Here is an 18,415-nt window from a genome sequence, read left to right as displayed (position 1 = left end):
GTTCTCCGTAAAGAATCTTCTTCAGGAAGAAAGAATAAGAAGGCAAAGTCAAATCGAAGATATTAATGCAGCGATTCTCAAATTAAAGGACAATGCCTTGTCCATCAAAGTGAGTAACAACTGTGTCTACATTTTTTAAAGAAAAATACAGCAGTTGTTCTCTTTCCTGTCTCCATTCTAATCATCCCTTAATTAATCAGGAAACTACATGTCAGGTGAGATCTGACATCGATAAGAACTTTGGCGATCTTATCAACTGCGTTAAAGAGTCGCAGAGCATTGTAACAAACATCATTGAGAGTGAGGAAGCTGTTGCCTTGGCGCAAACCGACAGCATCCAGAACTGGCTGCACCAGAGGTACTCTGGCCTCAAGAGGAAGACTGATGAAATAGACCTGCTCTTGAAATCTGACAGCATCCAGCTCTTAAAGGTAGGCAAGATCCTGATTGAACAAAGCATTTAATGATACTCATCTAGTCTGTAACCAGTAAAAAAACAGTTCCTGACACAAGGAGCTGCAGGTGCTGGTTTAATTAAAAAAAACCCACAAAGTGTTGGAGTGACTCAGCAAGTCAGGCAATATCGCTGGAGGACTTGGATAGGTGACTTGGGTCATAAGTGATAGGAGTAGAATTTGGCCATTACGTCTACTCCTAGTCGGGACCCTTCTTCAGACTGATTATATTCGGGGGAAGAAAAATGGACAGTGGGGAGACGGACAAAGTGATTGATGGGGTACAAATGAGGTGGGTTTTAGATGAGAAAATTGGTAGATAAAATCTCTCGTGCCATCCTTTCCCCTTCTCTCTGTCTCCCTCCACCTATATCCCTTCCTCTGGCTTTACATTTCATTCCTCTCTTACATCCCTTTGTCCCACATACAAGGAATTTGCCTTGGTGCTCCGCCCACAAGTGACAACATGACATACAGTGACAGTTAGAAATGACACATAAAACATTTAACATTAATAATAAAAGATCATCGATTAAACATATGAATTAAATAAAATACCAGAGCAAAAGGAGGCTACAGATTTTTGGTTATTAAGTAGGGCTACTACTCGTGGAAACAAAGCTTTTTGTATGTCTGGCTGTGGCAGCTTTGACAGTCCGGAGTCACCTTCCAGAGGGATGTGATTCAAAGAGTTTGTGGCCAGGGTGAGAGGGGTCAGAGATGATCGTACCCGCTTGCTTCCTGGCCCTTGCAGTGTACAGTTCGTCAATGGAGGGAAGGTTGCAGCCAATAACCTTCTCAGCTGATCGGACGATTCGCTGCAGCGGATGTCGTGCTTGGTGGCTGAGCCAAACCAGACCATGATGGAGAAGGTGAGATCCATCCACAGGAATAGCTTTGAGATGCCTTAATCTACTAGTGTGGCAGATGGGGATGTGTTTGCGGGGATTCATTTTTACTCTTCTTCTTGGGATTAAAATTTGCCTCTTTTGACTTTTCTGTCAAAACATTGGTGTGTTTTGTACTTTGATCTGCATCAAATCAGTTTATGAAACTGAGTGGTATAAATTGACGTTGTAATCCAATCGTCAAAGGCTCACCACATTCTTACCCCAAACCCTTCATTCTGGCTGGAGTCATGATAATGGGAGAATGCAAATCTTGTTGGCTTGGATATTGGGGCTTTCTCAGCTATCCTTTGGAAGCTCGTAGGGTAGAGCATGACTTGAGATGTCCCAGTGTATTTCATACATTGCAGCTAGGGCAATGTTAGGGAAGTAGAGAAATAGCCGCTCACCAATAGATCGTGAATGAAGTTTCGGACTATGTTTGATAATTATGGATTACCATCTATAATTCTTCCATAATGTAAACCGTCATGCATCTGAGAACTCTGTCAAGGCAGCGTGTACTATCAATTCAGTGCTATTTGATATTATAAAATAACTTATCCTATACCTCCTTCCTTGCCTCCATCCAGGGACCCCAGCAGCCTTTCAAGAGGTTCACGTGCACCTCCTCTAACCTCATCCACGACATCCGGTGTTCCTGATGTGGCCTATATATCGGCGAGACCAAGCGTATAATCGGCAGCCGTTTTGCCGAACATTTGCGCTTGAACAAGGCCGACAGGATCTCCCAGTTGCTACCCACTTTGCCATTCTGTATTAACTTTTCTATCAAAGACCCACCCTCGCCCGAGTTCACCTATTACCTGTCGTGCTTTGTCCTACCCCTTCTCTTTTCCAGCCTTCTTCCCCTTCCCGCCACAATCAGTCTGAAGAAGGGTCCCGACCCAAAACGCGAACTAGCCATGTTCTCCAGGGATGCTGCCTGACGTGTTGAGTTAATCCAGCACTTTGTGTCCTGTTTTTAATGTAAAATAAATATTGTTCAGGGCTGCAAACAATGCAATTTATGTGATAGGAAGTGATGCAGAAGTTAATCTTGTTATGTTTTGCTTTGTAGGAATTTCAAACTCTGGAAGAAATGGAGACAGACCTTGTGTTACCCACACTGGATACTGATATTGATAAACAGCTTTCCAATTTAAGGTGCATAATTGCTGAATTGACAAAAGATATGATGGACAAACTACTTGAAGCCTATCGAGAGAAGCTACCTGCAATTAAAGAAAATGGTAGGATCTTTTTGTTCTAAATGATTCCATTCTCCTTCTCTTTTAAAAGTGTCCTGGGTTTCACAAAGCTTCTCGTGCAGATGGTCATTCCTGGCCGGGCGATGATGTTGTGTGCTGACAGATAAGAGTCAAAAGGAGACGCAAGAAACTGCAGATGTTGAAACCCTGTGATAAACGCAAAGTGCTGTAAGAACTGGAGGATCAGGCCTCAGTTCAGGTCGGGAAACCCTCTCAAGAAGGGTCCCGACCCGAAACGTCGCCTGTCTATTGCCTCCCCCGATGCTGTCTGACCCACTGAGTTCATCCAGCAGATTATAGTCCAACTTGACCCTGTTCCTATGATGCTTTCATAACCTTGATGCCTCACATCAAGCGCCCGGCCAGGAATGACCATCTGCACGAGAAGCTTTGTGAAAAGTACTTGTACTTCCGGTGGCGCTGGTGCCAGCAGCCTCCACCTACAGCCCGGTATCTTTTTGTTTTTTTGTTTATTTTGTTATGTTAAAAGTGTATTTTTTTGTGTTTTTTTGGTGTCTTTATGTGGGGGAAGAGGGCACGGTGCGGGGGATACCGTACTTCAGCCGCTTCCTGGTGAGGACGCGACTATTATTCGAGTCGCGCCCCCCCCCCCCCCCCCCCCACAGCGGCCTACCTACCTGGATTGGCGCGGCCTTTCCTGCCGGGATCGACCGGAGCTCCAGCAGCGGCGGGACAGCGCTGAAACATCGCGGGGCTGGTGATGCCTTACCGGGGGTCGCCGTTTGGAGCCCGGAGTGCTGGACCTGCTGCACCAACATCACGGAGCTGCGGTTTGCAGAGCTCCCAACGCGGGCGGCGCTGACTAATCAACGCGGGGTCCTGCGACTCTGCCCGGCTCGACCTGCGGACTCGGGAGCTGCAGACTCCGGCAGCGGGAGGCGGCTGATCGGGAGGTCCGGGCCGCTGAGGAGGAGGATGCTCACCGTCGGGGCTCGGCGTCAGCGTTCCACCAGTCCGGCGTGAGGGCCTGAACATCGGGCCACCCGGGGCGGCGACTGCGGGTGCTCGGAAGGCCCCGACTACGGATGGACACGGAGGGGAGGCTGGCTGGACTATGGTGCCGTCCTCACCTGGGTGCCATTTATGTTATGTTGTGTTGTGGACTTTTTGTGTTTGTGCTTTTGTTAAATTTTTAATTCAATTTCAATTTTATTTTTTAATATGTTTTATTATTTATTTATTATTTATTTTTATTATTTTTCTTGTGATTTTTTTTAACGATACTGCTGTACGGGAAATTCATTTCGTTGTCTCAAAGTGAGGCAACGACAATAAAATTTGAATACAATACAATACAAGAATACATTGTCTTGGCTCTTGCATAATATTCATGAGATGCCTGTCCAGAAATTCCAGTGGACGGTAAAGGCTGCTTCAAATTGGTGTCAATGTACAAGTACAATGCCTGGTTTTGTTATTTGTCCCATTAAATTGTTTGAGAATTAGTTTTAACACACCAGTCAAAGCACATGTGAGTTAGTTAGATAGTTTTGTTGATTAATGTGTGCTAGCTGAATCTTTAGTTGGAACTAAGCGGTCTGAAGACTGATTTCTCTAACTTCAAATAACCCTTATCTCTGTCCCTCCGCCACCCTAGTTCTCTGACTAGTTTCACTGTCCTCCTGATTAATTTTACTGATTGTGTACACCTCGTTGTTGCCTTCCCCTCAGCTTTCGATGAACCATTCTACGTTTCTTTGATCATCACCTGCTTTGATCTGTCGTTTTCACACCTTCCCCAACCATACCTCTCGTCTCCCCCTCACATATCTCTAGTCTCTCCCTCCCCTGATTCTCAATCTGACGAAGGGTCTCGACCCGAGGCGTCACCCATCCCTTCTCTCCAGAGATGCTGCCTGTCCCGCTGAGTTACTCCAGCACATGGGGTCTCTCTTTAGTTCCACTAAAGAGTTCTCTTTAATGTTTCACATGGTTTGGCTATTCAAGGTAGGTTTCATTTGAATAAAATATATTTTCTTGCATGCATTTCAGGATCTTGGACGAATAGCAACTTTCCCAAATTGCCTCAATACTCACAACTCGTAGCTTCTCAGCAAATGGGTAAGTTAAATACGTTACCGTTTGACACGAACATTTGTAGTCTTGAACCAAGAACCTTAAGTGCTGATCATTTGATTTGTAATTCTCAGCACGTTTGCTGTACGTCACGCGCGAACTTCCCGCGGACTTCGTTCGAACTTCGCGCTCGCCGCATGCAGTTGCATGCTGGCGGGACCGGCCATGTACGGGGATCATTGACATCCCTGCGGCCCCCGCTTCCAGTTTGGTCGCGCTTGCCGCATGCCGTCGCATGCTCGTGGAACAGGCCCTTAAGGCAGCAACTCTACCGCTGTGCCACAGAGGTTACACTCAGAGGTTAAAATATAGATTTTATACAGATGAAAAAATACATTTTATTTTAGATTCCTGCATCGGAAGTTTTTTTTGATTTGAAATTGTAGAATAGGCAAGAATAAAACAAAACTACAGACACAACATTTGCATAATTTAAGGGGAGAAATGATTGAAGTGTTGAATTGGTGAAATACAGAACTCTTAATTGTATGAAAGAATGTTTATTTTAAATGTAGTCATTTATTATCTATCTAACTGGACTTTGAGACAGTGGGAGTGAACAACTGCCGTGAACTGCTGTTGTCCTTGTGGTAAAAGTCTTATGTTTGTCATGGTGGTTTTTTTTATAACTGATTGATTGACTTACTGGTCAGTTCAGAGGGCAATCAGAAGTCAGCCAAGTTGCAAATCGAATTTGAACATCGAATTCTCCCAATTTTGTTAGTCCTTGCTGTCTCCTCCCCTTCCTCAGCCCCCCTGCTGTCTCCTCCCATCCCCCAGCCTTTGGGCTCCTCCTCCTTTTTCCCTTTCTTGTCCCCGCCCCCGATCAGTCTGAAGAAGGGTTTCGGCCCGAAACGTTGCCTATTTCCTTCGCTCCATAGATGCTGCTGCACCCGCTGAGTTTCTCCAGCTTTTTTGTGTAACCTTCGATTCTCCAGCATCTGCAGTTCCCTCTTAAACAGAAGTCAGCCAAGTTGCAAATGGCCTGGATTCATACAAGGTCTGACGAAGGCTGTCAACCTGAAACGTCACCCATTCCTTCTCTCCAGAGATGCTGCCTGTCCCGCTGAGTTACTCCAGCATTTTATTTCTATGTTAAATACACGACAATCTGGGTGAAGATGGCAGATTTTTCTGAAGGCTGATTCTTGAAACAGATAGGATTTTAAGACAATTTTTCATGTTCAGTCCTACTGAAAAAAAATGTATTATTCCAGATTACTTAATCAAATGACATTGGACAAATTAGTTTCCCTTATCCATATTGACCTTGTGATCTGTAATGTTCAGTGCATATCAAGAGTTGCTTCCTTTCTCCACCAACTTGTAATGAGTGCGTTGTGGGCTCTTACAAACTTGCACATTATCATTCATTTTAAGCATGAGGTTAAGTTTCAGCTCATGAGAATTCATGTGCCTGCCCACTGGCAGCCAAATTAAAACGTTTTCAAACATGACCTGAAATATGCCATTCAATAGAAAAGCAATGTACTGTTATCATTTTCAGGGCATTCTTACGTAGAATTACAATGTGCCAGCTTCCCATTTAACTTGTATTTCCTGTTCCAGTTGCTTTTCAGTCTATGCCCGCTGCTGGTCCCAGCCATGCCCCTCAGCCTCTCCTGCCTCACGACTTTTGGCCAACTTCTTCATTAACTGGTAAGAAGCTCATCAATTATGGAATATGTGGCACTGAGGTACCACTGCATTACGAGTACTGTCTGTTTGTACGTTCTCCCCGTATCCTGCGTGGGTTTTCTCCGGGTGCTCCGGTTTCCTCCAACAATTCAAAGACGTGCAGGTTTATAGGTTAATTAACATAATTTATAATTAGAAGTCAATAGTTTATGATTAATTGACTTAATTATAGGTTAATAGTTATTGCCTTCCACCACAGTGAAGAATGTTGATTCCACTGCGGTGGATGTTCATGTTATATTCTATTGTGTATTGTGCTCTTTTGTTTGTATGGCTGCATGGTAAATCAAATTCCACTGTACCTTAATTGGTGCCTGTGGCAATAAAGGTGAACTTGGTGTAAATGTAAAATTGTCCCTAGTGTGTGGGATAATGTTAGTGTGCGGGGATCGCTGGTCACTGCAGACTCGGTGGCTGAAGGGCCTCTTTTGATGCTGTATTTCTAAACTAAGCAAATAATACTGATTGAGTTATTGAAAGATCGAGACCCAAAATGTTACAATTTTACACTCTATACATATGCTGGGTTTCGATTGACTGAAAGATACAGAGTGGAAACAGGCCCTTTGGCCCACCGGGTCCACTCTGACCATCGATACCCATTCCCGCTGGTTCTATGTTATCCCACATTCTCATCCACTCTACACACTTGCGGCAAATTACAGAGGCCAATTTACCTACAAACCCGCACATCTTTGGGATGTGGGAGAAAACTGGAGCACCCAGAGGAAACCCACCAGGTCACATGGAGAATGTTTAAACTCCACACAAACAATTTCTGAGGTCAGGATTGAACCTGGGTCTCTGGCGCTGTGATGAAGTAACTACCAGCTGCATCACAAACACATGAGAATTAATATCGTGAGAGCATCCGCTGGTAAAGAATACCATTTCTTACCATTTTAATTCAGGAACAGCATCTCATATTTCACTTGGACAGCTGAGAGCCCAGTGGTATGAATATTGATTTCTCTCACTTCAGGTAGCCCCAGCATTCTCTCTCTCTGCAACCCTCCCCCACCAAAGTCGCACTAGCTTCTCATTTTCACCCTAATCAAATTCAAACAGCTAACAATGGCCTATTTTTCTGCATATCCTTCATTCATTGTTCTTTATCTCTCCACATCTCTCGTTTCCCCTATATCTCTCGTTTCCCTTATCCCTAACCAGTCTGAAGAAGGGTCTCGACCCAAAACTTCACCCATTCTCTCTCTCCAGAGATGCTGCCTATCCCGCTGAGTTACTTTTTGCGTATGCCATTTCTTAAAATGAGTTGTTTTACTGATTTGTACTACTGAGTGTAAAATTCATCCGTCTCATGCAGAGCATGATAGTTGCCTTCTTATCGAGTCCACACACAAGATTAGAATTTGTTCAGCCAGAGCTGAACACACTCTCGGCATCTGTATACAATGGTGTCTGTGTGTGGTGGTGGAAACAGGGCCGTGATGTGAACGCCCTTTCCTTGACCCCTGCCTTACCGTGCCACTACTTTTGAATTTGCCTGCATCGAAGTTGATCCAAACTCTGCTCTCAGCTTAATTTAATTATCAATCTTTAATTATCTCTCTGCCTTACAGTTCTGAATGATTGTATCAACTAATGGGTGGCGTTTCATTTCGAGACCCTTCTTCGTCCGAAGAAGGGTCTCGACCCGAAACATCACCCATTCTCTCTCTCCAGAGATGCTGCTGCCTGTCCAGCTGAGTTACTCCAGTTTTCTGTGTCCAATACAACTGTAATGCTTCTTAAATAAGTACTGTGGTTGTGATTTGACCGATGCTTTATGGAGACTTTATGGAGACTTTATGCTCCATCCTCTTTCAATAAAAGTAAATCTGTACAAAGAGTCAAATAACGTCATTGTATCTTCAAATACAAAATAGTTTCATTTACATCAAAACTACGAGGTTGATGTCTGATTTGAATTTTATAATTTCTTTATTGCAGTACAGACTTATTTTATGTGCTCGTTTGTTTTACTTCTGCACCTTGTGGGCTTTCTGCATAATATCCCAGGACAGATGTGTTGCTGTTGAAATATTAAGTAGACATATTGATGTATGATTGCACAAAGCAGCAAAGAGTGTACTTTCCATCACTTTGTGCCAGGTATTTTGATGATGTATTGGACATAATTTACATCATTGTACCGTGGGTTCATACACAAACAACATCAAAAGTGCTCAATGTTTTTTCAAATGGAGCCTTCATAAGAGGATTTGAATGTGACTTTGTAATGACTATCTCAGACTTCAGAGAGTGATTGATAGCTCCCATGTATCACTACTTCCTGTGGAACATGAAGAGAAAATGAACATGGGAAGCTTCAGGGAAATCATGAAATATTTTATGAAGAATGAAAGTATAATTATTCAATTCCTATGTGCCCCATTTCATTTGAAAAGGTTAACCTTCTGTTTGTATAAATATGCTGCTTAGTTTCTGAAATGTGCTGTTTCAATTAAATAACTTCCTCTATATATTATAGTAAAGGGTATTATTGAAACAGCTAAATAATCGTATTTATATTGCTTAACTTTTGAAAGTTGCCAACTCACCTTGATTCTTGCAATATACCTTCGAAATATTTCACAGTCCAACAGGTTTGGTGTAATCGTTTCTTGTTATTGTTTTTTAAACCTATGAATTGTTTAGAAGTTTGTATATCAGTGTTGCTTTTCCTAGAGAAGTAACCGAAGCATTTCCCCATGCATATTGTCGTCACCCTCCAAACTGCACACCATCCTGACTTGGAAATATGTTGATGCTCTTACTCAATTGCTGGGCCAAAATCCCGAGTCTCCCTCCTTATTAGTATAGTGGGCACACCACATCTCAAGAATTACAGTGGATCAAGAAAGTAGCTCACTACCACCATACCAAGGGCATCTATTAATGGGCAATTAAAGGCTGGCTCAGCCCCGATATGCCCTCATCCCTTACAATGTACAACATAGAACAGTATAGCACAGGAACTGGGATAACACAGCACAGGGATGTATTCAAGAGAGAGTTAGATATATCTCTTAAGGCTAAGGGTCATAGGGCGAAAGCAAGAATGAGGTATTAATTTTGGATGATCAGCCATGATCATATTGAATGGCGATGTTGTCTCGAAGGGCCGAATAGCCTACTCCTGCACCTATTTTCTATGTGTCTATGTTTCTATTAGGGCCTTTGATGTACAGTGGCTGTGCTGAACATGATGCTAATACCAATTCTTATCTGCCTGCACATAATCCATATCCCACCATTCTGTGCATATCCATGTGCTATCCAAAAGTGTTTTAAATGCCACTATTGTATCCGCCTTCAGCCCTACTCCAGGCGGTGTGTTACAAGCACTCACTGTCCTCTGTGGAAAACAAAACACTTGCCCTGCACATTTTCTTTATCTTTGCCCCTTTCACCTTGAAGCTGTATGCTCTCTCGTATTTGATATTTCCATCCTGGGAAAAAGGCGCTGAAAAGGGCTCTATCTATTCCTCTCATAATTGTATTTACTCCTATCGGGTCACCCACATCCTCTTGGATTCTAGAGGGGGGGGGGGGGGGGGGGGGGGGGGGGGGGGAGAGAGTAGGGGAGTCATTCTCAGTCTACCCCACGACAGAAGGGGGAGTAGTTGTACGGTTTCATAGCCACAGGGAAGAAGGATCTCCTGTGATGTTCTGTCCTGTATCTTGGTGTATTCCATTTCAGTTGAATAGACTATAATAGTGCAAACATGTTTTATTACAGGTATGGACATGGGTGGCCGATGTATCATTGCTCCAAGCAGGACTCTTGTCCCACCATCAATGCCAGCACCAACTCAAGTTAGGCGTCAGGTATGAACAGCGCTGTTTACACTTGCCTCTGAAATACAAAGGTTATGTTAATTTTATTATTTTATTACCACAACATGTGTTAACGTGGTCACTTGGAACTGCAGCCCTTCTGTACACATAATTGCCTTGTACTTTGCTCAATGGTGCAGCATGGATTTATATCATTTAAAAAATCACACCACAATCACGGATCACCATGAATGGACAAAGGGATTTTGAGTATGCCAGCAATGATTCCGATTCTAACTGAGTGCCTTTCTTTCCTTCGTACTTGTTTGGTCACCTGTTTGGTTCAACTAAAAAGAGTCGTAATTAGTCAAGATCATTGTTGATGAGGGTTTAGACCAGGTGTGGGGAACCTACTGTCTTAAGGCCGCATGCAGCCTTCTAAGCCATTAAGTGCGGACTTTTGAATTAATCCAAATTTTGTAGAACAAATCCTTTTATTTTTATTTTTATCTGAAGAAGGGTCTCGACGTGAAACTTTGCCTATTTCCTTCGCTCTATAGATTCTGCCTCACCTTCTGAGTTTCTCCAGCACTTTTGTCTACCTTCGATTTTCCAGCATCTGCAGTTCCTAATTAAACTTTTATTTTTATTAATATGTTTTTGTTCGTCTTTTATTATTTTTATTTAAAAATGAAGGTATTTAAAATACCAAAGTGTAAAAGAAGATTCAACAAAATAATCCTCCCCGACTGACGGCCACAATTAAAACATTAGTAAGTCATGAGGCCTATTTTAACACCTGTTATGCTCATGATTTAGTTCTAATGCGACTCTAGAATATACGCTAACCTCCCTGCCTGACTGGTGCCACCAACGGCTGAGACTGGTTGGCGAGAGGGAAAATGTCGGGGAGAGTTCGCTGGCCGTCCAGTTTCAGTATTATCAACTTTTGATAGCGGTGGACGTGGCTTTCCGTTTGAAGTTGAGTTTGAGAATAGTTAAACAGCGTATTTGTTCGACTTTTTTTATTCTGTCTGATTAATAGCCCATCATGTCAAAGAAAACCAAGAGAATGCTGAGGGAAGAAAAAAGAGTTTTTAATAAGGATTGGGAATGGGAACTGCAATAGTATCTTGTTTCTGCTAAAGATAAGATGATTTGCTTGCTTTGTGATACTGCAATATCAACATTGAAGAAATCCAATGCTCATCAGCATTATGCCACTCATAAGAACCACAAATATTCCCAATTAGAGAGTGAAAGGTTGCATTGCAGAAATTAAAAGATGAGAGGCAAAGGCAGTTATTTCAAGCAGCGGCAAGACCCGGAAATAATGCTACTGAAGCGACTTATAAAGTAGCTTATATACTCGGGGGGGGGGGGGGGGGGGGGGGGGGAGGAAGGGAAGCTATTTAGCGATGTAGAAATCATAAAATAATGCATTGTTGAAGTTGTAGGATGCTTAGACCCCGATAAGGTTTCACAGTGCAAATAACTGCCTCTTTCAAGGAAAACTATAACTGATTGGCAGCATGAATTAGCCCTCAACATAACAGAACAACTTCACACAATACTCCAAAAGGAAAATATATATTATTCAATCGCTTTGGTTGAATCGACTGATACTACTGACTCAGCGCAGGTTTTATACTTCATTCGGGCCATAACAGAAGATTTTCTTTGCTACGAAGAGTGTCTTTGGGCACTCTTTTTGGTTAGAACACGAGGAAGAGATTTCTTCAGCAACTTTCAAGATAAATGTTGTGAAGTTGGGCTGGATTTGGTTAATTTAGTGAGTGTATGTACAGACGGTGCACATTCCATGACAGGAAAACGTGAAGGGTTTATTGCACAGATAAAAAAGGTATCGGATCCAGATGCTCAGTTCATTTAATTGTATCTTACATCAGCAAAATCTCTGTGCTAAATATATGATTTTAAGTGACACTTTGCAATAAGTTATAAGTATTGCTAACTATATTCGTGCAAATGCAACACGGCATCGCCAGTTTCGCAATATACTAAAGTTGGAAGATGAGGCATTCAGTGTGGATTTGCCGTATCATTGTAAAGTATGTTGGCTATCGCAGGGACAGGTGTTAGCAAAATGCTTATCTTTGCGAGAACAGATAGTTAAATTTCACGAAGAACAGAATCAGCAATGTGAATTATGGGAAGAAGATTTCTATAGAAATACTGCATTTCTGTGGGATATCATGTCAAAGCAAAATGACTTGAATGTTTCTTTGGAAGGTAAAACTAAGTCTATATATGATATGTGGCAAAAAATCCAAGCATTTTGGAAAAAAGCTATCTTTTTTCAAAACTCTTCTTCAAAATGAAATTTCGGATGAACATTTTCCCCAGTTAGCGAAGGCCATTGATGAGCAGGGGAATTCATGCGAATCATGTGAAGCATATGCAACTGTTGTAGACTTATTAATTAAAGAATACAATGAAAGGTTCACTGACTTTGAGAATCATGACATCACACTCAAATTAGCATTTCAACCTCACCCAGTTGATGTCTCCAAGGCTCCTAAAAAACTACAGATAGAATTGATTGAGCTCTCAGAAGATGACATTTTAAAGTCCTTATTTGACACTAAGAAAGATCCGATTGAAATACGAAAAAATGCAATAGAATATCCACGACTTCGGCAACATACACGAAAAATGCTTTCTTGCTTTTCAACCACTTATTGCTGCGAATCTACATTCTCCTACCCAACCCAACCTAAAGGTCACAAATGACGGACACCCATCTAGAAGATCAGCTGAAACTACGTACCTCCATGTTGCAACCAAATATTCAAATGCATGGGCTAAACGTTGGTGTAGATGGGACATGTTGGTTAGTGTGGGGAAGTTGGGCTGAAGGGCCTGTTTCCACACTGTATGGCTCTGTGACTCTCCCTATGCTGAAAAAACGTCCCGACTTACCTGATGCCCCGAGTACCTACGGCTGGCATTACGAGCCGCTACCAAATATTTACGGACATTCTCCCGAGTTTGAATCAAGGGGAAAACACGGGAGAATTCATGAGTAACTCGGGAAAGTGAGACAGGCCCTTAAAGATAGAGGCGTCTAAGATGGAGGATATGGTATGTGAACAATAAACTTTGTCAAGATTTATCAGCTGTAGCCAACGATGTTCACAACAGTTCAAGTTCCAGTTTATTTCATATGCATGAATACAGTGAGGTGTAGTTGCAGTGAAACCTCTTGTTTGCAGCAGCACCACAGGCACTTCGACCCTGGCAAATACACAGAACCAAGTTATACATCAATTATACCAACATCAGATTCAGATTCAGATTCAATTTTAATTGTCATTGTCAGTGTACAGTACAGAGACAACGAAATGCATTAGACAACGAAATGCATTAGGGTTAGGGTTAGGGTTAGGGTAAAATCGTGGGTAAAATTCTAAAAGAAAAAAAAACTACAACAAAAAAAAGAGACATGAGTGTGGAAACATGATTATCAACTGAAACAAGTCTGCAGTCGTGCAAAAGGTGTGTTGTAGTGTTCTGTGTGACCACATCACATAACAAATTGTTACCTTTTTATGAAAAGGGCATTTGCTAAAGGAAAGATCCCAGCAGTGGAGTGAGTCCATAGACCCAGATGAAGAAAGGTCTCGACCCGAAACGTCGCCCATTTCTTCTCTCCGGGGATGCTGCCTCACCTGCTGAGTTACTCCAGCATTTGTTTCTGCCCCAGATTCATATTCCTTTTATTTTCTTTGCAGCCATCTAGTGCAGCTGGAACGGAGCAGGAGCCCCTCACAGCTGCGATGCTTTCAGGTCTCCCCTTCCAGGAACAGAAACAACGCTTGGGTATGTGATATTTAGATAGTATTGGATTACGCCTTGTACATACAGTTATAGAAAAAAACACATTTGGATAGAAGCCTTGCACGTCAGGGTAAGTGTTATGTGTATTCCCTCACCTCACTGTGGACCCCACCTCTTACTAAACCCTACAGGGTTCAACTGTGTTACACAAAGGTTGTCTGAAACATTCCACACTGTATGCTCCAAAGGCAGAGGGCATTGAGAATATCTCCACCCTCAAGAATGGCAGAATGCATCATAGGAATACCATGATCAAGTGTGAAGCATTTGCAACTGCTAAGTATGTGAACCACCTCGGCTTCCTCTTACTGTCCTCTCTGTCACTGAAACTAGGTTTTAACTAACTCCGTTTTCTCCATGTGATACGAGGAATTAGCTGAAGGTTCCTGACAGAAAGTGCGATCAAACTGGTGCTGAAGACTAGCTCAAAGATTAGCCGTTCCTCCAGCCAAGCTGCTCCAGTAGAGTTACAACATTGACATGTTGTCAACAAATGACAATTAAATATACTCTTGACTACTCTTGAACAGTGCTTGGCTGTATCCATTCTGTGAAAAGTAGAACAGATTCAATCTGGTGGCAGGTACTGTGAACAGTGCCACCAACCGGCACCTATTCACCATTAATCTTCTCACTGAGGTACAGTTTACACACTTGTCTGCAGTTCTTATTTTAGACTGGCCAGAGCTGAAATCCTTTGATGATGACTGAACGAACTGCCGAGGTGCCCCAGTAAAACTGATGAACTGATGAGAAGAATATTTTACACTGGTTGGAGTTATACTTGTCATGAGGCAGATTCCTGTTGTTAGAGATCCAGGTCTAACGATCATCAGTCTGAAGAAGGGTTTCGGCCCGAAACATCGCCTATCTCCTTCGCTCCATAGATGCTGCTGCACCCGCTGAGTTTCTCCAGCATTTTTGTGTACCTAACGATCTTAAGCAGCTTCAAAACACCAATTGAATGGCAGCTGTATCTGCCTCATTTTCCTGTATAGTATTATTCTATACTATGGAAAGTTTATTTTAGTTTAGAGATACAGCTCGGAAACAGGCCATTAAGTCCGCGTTTACCAGCGATTCCCGCACATTAACATTATCCTACCCGCACTAGGGAGAATTTACAATGTTACCGAGCCAATTAGCCTACAAACCTGTATGTATTTGTAGTGTGAGAGGGAACTGGAGCTCCCGGAGAAAACCCTTGCTGGTCACGAGGAGAATGTACCAACACCCTACAGACCTGTGGTCAGGATCGAACCTGGGTCCCTGGAGGTGTAAGGCAGAAACTCTGCCGCTGTTCTGCCCATTTAGTTGTTGGACTCAATCCTATAAATCTATCTTTCCGCTGCCATTACGGGAGGAGGAATATGTAATCATTTGCAAATAATATTCTATTCCATTTGCAACTCTTAGCCAATGCTGCAAGATGCTTACAGAGTGATTTAGGCCATTTGGAAAAATGGGCTGAAAGATGGCAGATGGAGTTTAATGCTGATAAATGTGAGGTGCTACACCTTGGCAGGACAAATCAAAATAGGACGTACATGGTAAATGGTAGGGAATTGAAGAATGCAGTTGAACAGAGGGATCTGGGTATAACCGTGCATAGTTCCTTGAAGGTGGAATCTCCTATAGATAGGGTGGTAAAGAAAGCTTTTGATATGCTAGCCTTTATAAATCAGAGCATTGAGTATAGAAGCTGGGATGTAATGTTAAAATTGTACAAGGCATTGGTGAGACCAAATCTGGAGTATGGTGTACAATTTTGGTCGCCCAATTATAGGAAGGATGTCAACAAAATAGAGATCAACAACTAAGTTACAGAGATAGGTTGAATAAGTTAGGTCTTTATTCTCTGGAGCGCAGAAGGTTAAGGGGGGACCTGATAGAGGTCTTTAAAATGATGAGAGGGATAGACAGAGTTGATGTGGACAAGCTTTTCCCTTTAAGAATAGGGAAGATTCAAACAAGACGCCATGACTTCAGAATTAAGGGACAGAAGTTTAGGGGTAACATGAGGGGGAACTTCTTTACTCAGAGAGTGGTAGCGGTGTTGAATGAGCTTCCAGTGGAAGTGGTGGAGGCAGGTTCATTGGTATCATTTAAAAATAAATTGGATAGGCATATGGATGAGAAGGGAATGGAGGGTTATGGTATGAGTGCAGGCAGGTGGGACTAAGGGGAAAAAAAAATTTGTTCGGCACGGACTTGTAGGGCCGAGATGGCCTGTTTCCGTGCTGTAATTGTTATATGGTTATATGGTTATAAGATCATTCATTCAGAGTCCAATGTGGCAATTAACACTTGCAGCATGAATATCAGGCAATGGTCATCTCCAGTTATAAATGAGTTAAAAGTGACATCCGTTTCAGTTTATTTTATTGCCATGTGTACCGAGGTACAGTGAAAAGCTTTTGTGGTGTGCTAACCAGTCAGCAGAAAGACAATACATTACCATCACGCCATTTACATGCCACACCCACTAAGATGCCCACTTTTTGGTGTAGAATGCTGCATGGAAGATCTTGCGGTGGTAAACATGAAGGCTGTCCACTGTGCAAGAGCCTGGCCGAACATTTGAAACATAGTGATGGACAAGAAAGAAGGAGATTTACAGTGTATAGATACATGATAAGGGAATAACGTTTAGTGCAAGGTAAAGGCAGCGAAGGATAGTCCGAGAATCACCAATGTGGTAGATAGTAGTTCAGCACTGCCCTCTAGTTGTGGTAGGAGATTCAGTTGCCTGATCTGTGAAGGATAGAGCACCTTATCTTGCTCAATTATTCAAGCTAACATCTTTGCAAATTATTTTCTGTGGATCTATTTTCAGGTGAACGGCTTTTCAAGTTAATCCATGTCTTGCAGCCTTACTTGGCGGGAAAGATCACTGGCATGCTGCTCGAGTTGGATAACTTGGAACTGCTACACTGCTTAGAGTGCTCGGATTCTCTCCACTCTAGGGTAATCCTGCAATGGATTTTTTTTTCTTACTGTGAAATCCCTTTGTAATTAAAATCTGGAATGAGGGAAAGTGCTAACAAAGTAAAGGAATGGTCATTCATTTAAAATATTTATACATTTTTGTTAAAAGGATGGAAATTAATGTGTTTATGCAGTGTTTTACGGTTAATGTACTTATCTAACTAGCGGGTTAAGAGTGAAAATTGCATCGAATCAGTTGTTGCCGAGCTCTCGTTGTTTACTATCTCTCTGCTCTGTGCTTCTACATAGGTTGATGATGCTGTGTTGGCTCTACAGAGGTATCAGGCTCAGAGAGACTTCCTTCTGAAAACCTCTAAACGGAAGAAATAGGAAGCAACAAGCAAGCAGGACTTTTATCAGCATTTGTGGTAGCGCAGCTTGTGTCAAACAGCTGCTGTGGTGATTAGCTTACAGTGAGGCTCAGCTGACGAATGAATGGTTGTCCTGGTGGTTTATTGAATATTGGGACTGAATTTTGAAACTAGTCTGCTAATATTGGAGGTTACACAAAAAAGCTGGAGAAACTCAGCAGGTGCAGCAGCATCTATGGAGCGAAGGAACTTCGCTCCATAGATGCTGCTGCACCCGCTGAGTTTCTCCAGCTTTTTTGTGTAACCTTCGATTCTCCAGCATCTGCAGTTCCTTCTTAAACACTGCTAATATTGGAGATTGGGTGGCTTCAAGAATCGGAGTGCTCAATCGGGAAGGTACTAGTAAAGTCTGAAGCCAGATAATATGGGCCAGTACTCCACCAAACTAAAGCTGCCCACAAACGTGGCATTGGTTAGTGTAGAATTCTCATTCTCATTCTACTTGGTTACTGTGAAAAGCTGTCGGGATGAATGAAGCTGGAATTGTTGACTGATACACTGGATATTGTTTTCTGAGTCCAGTGGGAAGAATTATTTCTGAGGCTCAGAGTAGAGGCATGTTAACTCTATCCGAGGAGCACTAAAACAGATCATATGGGAACTGAATGAAAAGCAAAACAAAATCTCTTGCATTTCCCCCAGTTTGCCATTCATCTCTCGGTAGAATGTGCCTTTTAAATAAATGTTGCTTTTTGAAAACTTTCAGAGATGTAATTTATTTTATTTTATTTCACTCTTCAGGGCACACAAGCGTAGAAACTAGATTGATTAGTGTTATTATTTATGCACGGACGATGCAAGCATCAATTTAGTTTACTCGTGGTTAAGTCCAGGTAAAATCATGTCCACTTTGAAAGTCTGTCGGAAGGAACTGCAGATGCAGTTTTAAACCGAAGATAGATAGAAAAAGCTGGTGTAACTCAGTGGGTCAGAGCATCTCTGGAGAAAAGGAATATCTGAAGAAGGTTCTCGACCCCGAACGTCACCTACCGTGTTTTCCAGCGTCA

At 42.4% G+C, this 18,415-nt stretch overlaps 1 protein-coding gene across 1 annotated transcript in view; it reads left to right on the top strand.

Moving 5' to 3' along the window:
• Positions 1–18,110, top strand: part of LOC129708106 (E3 ubiquitin/ISG15 ligase TRIM25-like) — a 19,851-nt gene extending 1,741 nt beyond the window's left edge. The window contains exons 2-11 of the mRNA XM_055653664.1: positions 14–109; positions 201–431; positions 2,424–2,595; positions 4,627–4,695; positions 6,280–6,369; positions 10,151–10,239; positions 13,944–14,031; positions 16,886–17,016; positions 17,287–17,538; positions 17,631–18,110. Coding sequence (XP_055509639.1) covers positions 14–109; positions 201–431; positions 2,424–2,595; positions 4,627–4,695; positions 6,280–6,369; positions 10,151–10,239; positions 13,944–14,031; positions 16,886–17,016; positions 17,287–17,367 — 1,047 coding nt within the window. The 3' untranslated portion in view covers positions 17,368–17,538; positions 17,631–18,110. The remainder of the gene's footprint in view (positions 1–13; positions 110–200; positions 432–2,423; positions 2,596–4,626; positions 4,696–6,279; positions 6,370–10,150; positions 10,240–13,943; positions 14,032–16,885; positions 17,017–17,286; positions 17,539–17,630) is intronic.
• The last annotated feature ends 305 nt before the right edge of the window (positions 18,111–18,415 follow it).

This window comes from Leucoraja erinacea, chromosome 23 (genome assembly GCF_028641065.1).
Source record: "Leucoraja erinacea ecotype New England chromosome 23, Leri_hhj_1, whole genome shotgun sequence".
Classification (NCBI taxonomy): domain Eukaryota; kingdom Metazoa; phylum Chordata; class Chondrichthyes; order Rajiformes; family Rajidae; genus Leucoraja; species Leucoraja erinaceus.
The sequence above is the reverse complement of the archived record's forward strand: the minus strand, read 5'-3'. Positions and strand labels throughout refer to the sequence as shown.